The sequence below is a fragment of the Crocuta crocuta genome, unplaced genomic scaffold (genome assembly GCF_008692635.1).
Source record: "Crocuta crocuta isolate KB4526 unplaced genomic scaffold, BGI_CrCroc_1.0 scaffold528, whole genome shotgun sequence".
In the NCBI taxonomy this organism is placed as follows: domain Eukaryota; kingdom Metazoa; phylum Chordata; class Mammalia; order Carnivora; family Hyaenidae; genus Crocuta; species Crocuta crocuta.
The window spans coordinates 2,261,119-2,266,595 of NW_027530010.1; the positions used below are offsets into that span (position 1 = coordinate 2,261,119).

General features: G+C 58.6%; 1 protein-coding gene across 1 annotated transcript in view; it reads left to right on the forward strand.

Annotated features, from left to right (window-relative positions):
* Window positions 1-1,538: 1,538 nt before the first annotated feature.
* Window positions 1,539-5,477, forward strand: part of METTL25B (methyltransferase like 25B) — a 4,462-nt gene continuing 523 nt past the window's right edge. Inside the window, exons 1-6 of the mRNA XM_077764197.1 lie at window positions 1,539-2,444; window positions 2,597-2,789; window positions 3,188-3,250; window positions 3,477-3,620; window positions 4,066-4,547; window positions 5,143-5,327. Of these exons, the coding sequence (XP_077620323.1) occupies window positions 2,170-2,444; window positions 2,597-2,789; window positions 3,188-3,250; window positions 3,477-3,620; window positions 4,066-4,547; window positions 5,143-5,327 (1,342 nt within the window). The 5' untranslated portion in view covers window positions 1,539-2,169. The remainder of the gene's footprint in view (window positions 2,445-2,596; window positions 2,790-3,187; window positions 3,251-3,476; window positions 3,621-4,065; window positions 4,548-5,142; window positions 5,328-5,477) is intronic.

Consider the following 5,477-nt stretch of genomic DNA (forward strand, 5'->3'; position numbering starts at 1 on the left):
TTGGGGCTCAGTCAGTTGAGTAGCCAACTCTTGATTTTGGCTCAGGTCATGATCTCACAGTAGGCGGGATGGGGCCCGGAGTCAGGCTCTGTGCTGATGGCACTGAACCTGTTTGGGAGTCTCTCTTCCTCCCTCTCTGTCCCTCCTCCCCCGGGGTTCACACTTGCAATCTCTCTAAAGATAAATTCTGAAAAAATGTAAATTTGATCGGGGCGCCCGGCTCAGTTTGTAGAGTCTGCTACTCTTGATCTTGGAATAGTAAGGTTGAGTTAGGTGTAGAGTTTACTTAAAAAATATGTATCTGATGAAGACGCTGCCTTGCTTCCTAGGTGCTTTGATGAAATCTTAACTCCTTACCATTACCTAAAAAGTGCTACATGATCTGTCCCCTGCTGCCTCCTGAAGGCTGGCACATTCATCCTCTCCCACGTTGACTCCACTACACCGATGCTGGCCTGATTTCTGTTCTACAAATAACGGCAGGCATCTGGGCCTTTGCACTAACTAGTCAGCCTAGAATGCTTTTCCTCCACAAGAAGGCAGAAGAAAAGAGTGATTAAGAGTAAGAACGCGAGTCCAGTTGGTTTCAGATCCGACGTTTACCACTTACTAGCTTTCTGACTTGGGCAAGTTCCTTAATTCTGTGTGTCAGCTTCCTTGTCTGTCAAATGACAAGTAAAAATAGTACTTATAGAGCTGTTTGAAGATTAAATGCATTAATACGTGGAAAATGTTTCGGACACTGCCTGGTATATTAAAATGTCTTACGAGTGTTTGCTATTATCGGAGTTTTTTTAATCGAGGTGTAAATTGGTCTGTAATGTATTGGGGGTATACCGTGGTTCTTTGACATTTGTGCGTGTTGCACGGTGATCACCACGGAAAGCGTAGTTAACACCCTTTACCTCTCAAGTTACATTTGTTGTGATGAGAACTTCTGAGGTCTGTTTGTCAACTTGCAAATACGCAGTCCACCATCGTTAGCTATGGTCACTTTGCTGTGCATCACGCCCCCGTAATTTATTTTATAACTGGAAGTTTGTACTTTTTGGCCCTTCTCACCCATTTCACAAGCTCCCCCGACCTCTGGCAGCCATGGCTCTTGCCTGGTCGTCATCCCCGTCTCAGCTCGAGTGCCAGCTCCCCAGACGAGCCTTTGGTCCGCCAGTCCTCTCTCAAGTGGCGCTCTCTCAGACTCCGTCGTGCTGCCATTTTCGTTAGTGTTTTCTTCTCTGTGTGGCGTTTGATGTTACCTGAAAGTATTCTTTTTGTGTAAACTCTGTGAGAGCAAGAATCCTGTCTGTCTGCATCATTGTGTCCTCTGAGCCTAGACTCGAGCTTGGTGCATAAGCAAAGCTCCAGAATTTGTGTCAAACAAACAAATGAATAAAAACATTCTGGCATATGTCACATCTGGTATATAAAGTGTGTGGTGCATATAATGGAAGATTACTTTTTAATGTTGTTATTTATTTTTGTGAGGGAGAGAGAGAGAGAGAGAGAACACAAGCGGAGGAGGGGCGGGGGGTGGGGTGGGGTGGAAACAGAGGATCCAAAGCAGAGATGGGGCTTGAACTCACCAGCCATGGGATCATCATCTGAGCTGAAGTTCGGATGCTTAACCTGCTGAGCCACCCAGGTGCTTCTGGGTAGATTTTTTTTTTTTTAAGTTTACTTAAAAAAATTTTTTTTAATGTTTTACTTATTTCTGAGAGAGACATACAGTGTGAGCAGGGGAGGGAGAGAGGGAGACACAGAATCCGAAGCAGCTCCAGGCTCTGAGCCGTCAGCACAGAGCCTGACGCGGGGCTCGAACCCATGAACCGTGAGATCATGACTAGAGCTGAAGTCCGACGTTTAACCGACTGAGCCACCCAGGCGCCCCGAGTTTACTTATTTTTTTTGAGAGAGAGCACAAGCAGGGGAGGGGCAGAGAGGATCCCAAGCAGGCGTCACGCTGTCAGCCCAGAGCTCCCGTGGCCTGAGATCATGACCTGAGCCAAAATCAACCGGCTGAGCCACCCAGGCGCCCCTGTAATAACGGTAGATTATCAAACAGCAACGCACTAAAACCACAGGCCAGTCACCGTGGTGTGCCCTTAAGTACAGTTGAGCAGAGAAAACGGACGCATCAGTGAGCAGGGGTGCTACTCCAGAGGGGTGTCCAGAATGCCCTTTGGGCTCTGGGGAGGGAGGGGAGGTGGGAGCAGGCTTCAGATGAGTAGGGTGTACCTCTGGCTGCAGCCAGTGGCCTCCGCTGAGAGGGCTGGGCAAGGGCGGGGAGGCCGGGGCCTACGGATTGCCTCTCCCCTTCTGCAGGAGTTTTTCACAGACAACCTGTGGGGCACACTCCCTTGCTCGTGGCAGGAAGCGCTGGACGGACTGAACCCGCCACAGCTGGCCACGCAGCTGCTGGGGATGCCGGGGGAAGGCGAAGCGGTCAGGTACGGGCAAGGGGGGGCCCGTGCTGGGGGGGCCGGGGGGCCAGTCTCTGCCAGCCGTTGCTCAGAGTCTCCCAGGGCTCCCTGGGTTGCAGGCTGGCACTGTGAGGTTGCAATGGAGCTATTCACTGGGGACCCGGGCTGGCCTGTCTCAGGTACAGGTCGGTGTGGCCCCTCACCCTGCTGGCCCTGAAGTCCACAGCCAGTGCCCTGGCCTTTACCCGGACACCTGGGTTTCAGACCCCCTCAGAGTTCCTGGAGAATCCCAGCCAGAGCTCCCGCCTAACAGCGCCGTTCCGGAAGCATGTCAGGCCCAAGAAGCAGCATGAGATCCGGAGGCTGGGAGAGGTGAGGTGGGGAGGGGGTGGTCAGGGGGTGTCTGGGAGGACCCCTCAGGCTGTGGGTGACCAGGATATGCGCGCTTGGCACGGTCCGCAGGGACCACCCTCGGCGGGCATGGGACAGCCCTGTCTTGGTGCCGGGTTTTGTGCGTTCGCCCTCGACGGGTTGGCAGGTGGCTGTGTCTGAATCGTGGTCTTCTGTCCGCCTCCGCGGTCCGCCCAGGGCTTCCCGGCGGCGCTCTCCTTGTTCACGCCGAGAGGTGCAAGGAGAGGAGGCCGGGCCCGGTGTCCGTGCCTCTTGCCTTCCGGGGCACCCCTGCCCATGTCCCTCCGCCCCCGCTGGGGGTGTTTGCTCCGGGAGCCCCCACCCGGTGGCCAGGAGAGCTTTGTTCCCTCCTCTTGCAGTTGGTGAAGAAGCTGAGTGACCTCACAGGCTGCACCCAGGTCGTGGACATAGGCTCAGGCCAGGTGGGTCAGACCCCAAGTGGTCTGGGTTTCGGGTCTGGGTGTTTGGATTTTTGATTTTTGAGCTGCGGAGATAGAGAGCTGGAGGCAGGTTATCGGGCCACGGGCCCAGGGCAGCAGGTGCGGGGAGGTGGTGGAAGTAGGCAGGTGCCCAGGCCGCTGCTCGAGGGGCTGACAGCGGAGAGGGCGCTGAACGGGGCTGTCTCCACCCTCCCTCTCGTGACCCCAGGGCCATCTCTCCCGGTTCATGTCCCTGGGGCTGGGGCTGGTGGTGAAGAGCATCGAAGGGGACCGGAGACTGGTGGAGAGGGCCCGGCGCCTGGACCGGGAGCTGCTGCAGGCCCTGGACAAAGAAGAGAAGAGGAACCCCCAGGTGGGCCCGCTCTCTGCGCAGCCGGGGCCGCGGCACGAGGTCTGCCTGGCGGGAGCCGGGCACAGGGCCGGACTCCCTTGTCCCCGGGGTAGATGGCGTGATCCCCAGTTCTGCTGTCCCTTGGAGGGCCCCCCTTCAGCCAAACCTCCTCACATTGTAAAGGCACTCCGTAGTCCCAAAGTGCTTTCCACGCAGACACATGCTGCTCCCGGCCACCCGTGAGGCGGCCCGTCGGGTGATCGTTAGACTCGTGACGGGACGGCACGGGGACCGAGAGAGGAGGTTCACAGCTGATGGCAGTGGGCCCAGAGTTCAGCCCAGCTCTCCACGCCCTCCCCCGCCCCGGCTTTCTCTCCCTCCTCGGGAAGGAGCGCAGAGGATGCTCCCTCCCTGTGGCTGGAGGTGGCCTGGGGATGGCAGACAGACTTCTCACCTGCCCCCACAGGTGACCCAGGCCAGCCCGCGCCGCTCCCCACACCACGTGGTTAGGTGGGTAGAGCCCACGGCCTTGTGCCCGGAGCTGCTGCTTCCACTGGAGACCCGGTCCGGGTGCGGGGCCCGCCTGCTGCTGACGGGCCTCCACGCCTGCGGGGACCTGAGCGTTGCCTTGCTGAGGCACTTCTCCTGCCCCGAAGTGGCGGCCCTGGCCTCGGTGGGCTGCTGCTACATGAAGTTGAGCGAGCCCGGCGGCTACCCACTGAGTCAGTGGGTGGCGGGGCTGCGGGGCTCCGAGCTGCCCTACAGGCTGCGGGAGGGCGCCTGCCACGCGCTGGAGGAGTACACGGAGCGGCTGCGCAAGGCGGGCCCCGGCCTCCGCACCCACTGCTACCGCGCGGCGCTGGAGACAGTCATCCGGGCTGCCCGGCCCGAGCTTCGACGGCCAGGCGTGCAGGGGATCCCCAGGGTCCACGAGCTCAAGATCGAAGAGTGAGGCTGGGGCAGGTGGGGGTGGGCCCGGGCATCTCGGACTCCAGGTCTCCTGTCCCTCCCAGCCTCACTTGTTAGTGCGAACTAAAGGCCCACGGGGCGTCGGGTGCCTCAGTCAGGCAGGCGGCTGGCTCGGTATCAGCTCAGGTCGTGATGTCAGTCGTGGGGCCAGAAGCCTGCTTGAGATGCTCTCCCTCTGCCTCTCCCCTGCTCACAGGCAAACTCCCCCCCTCTACTCTGTCTCTCTCAAAACAAACAAAAGATCCAAACTTGCCCAGGGTGTTGACTGTGAAGTCTGACTGGGCAGCTTCTCAGAGTTTTAGAACAGAGTTGTCACTCTTTTGTCCAGGGACTGTCAAGTTTTTTAAGTGTTAAAAATACGGCCAGATTATTGTACAGATCTGGCTGGAAAGAAGTCTGGGGATCAGTCTGCTATTGGACAGGCAGACAGTTCCCGCCCGGCCAGGGCAACTTAAAAATGCGTGCCAGGGACACAAGTCAAGCAAAGCTGCCGTCGGGTCGGGAGCGTCCGGTCCGGGTGGGAGGTGGCGGCTCCTGAGGCCGAACTGAGCGCGGTCTGTGGCTGACCCCACAGATACGTGCAGCGGGGGCTGCAGCGGGCGGGGCTGGACCCCCAGCTGCCACTGGACCTGGCCGCCCTCCGGGCCCAGCAGGCCCAGGAGAACCGGGTGGTGGCCTTCTTCACCCTGGCCCTGCTCCTGGCCCCGCTGGTGGAGACCCTGATCCTGCTGGACCGGCTGCTCTACCTTCAGGAGCAGGGTGAGGGGGGCCTGCGGGAAGGCCGCGGGGGGAGGGGCTCCTCCAGGCCCCGCCCATCTCCCAGGTGGGGCTCTGTGGGGTGGGAGACCTGCCAGCGCGCATTCCGCTCCATCAAGCCCCTATCTGTCTTGCATTTTAAGCAAGAACAAC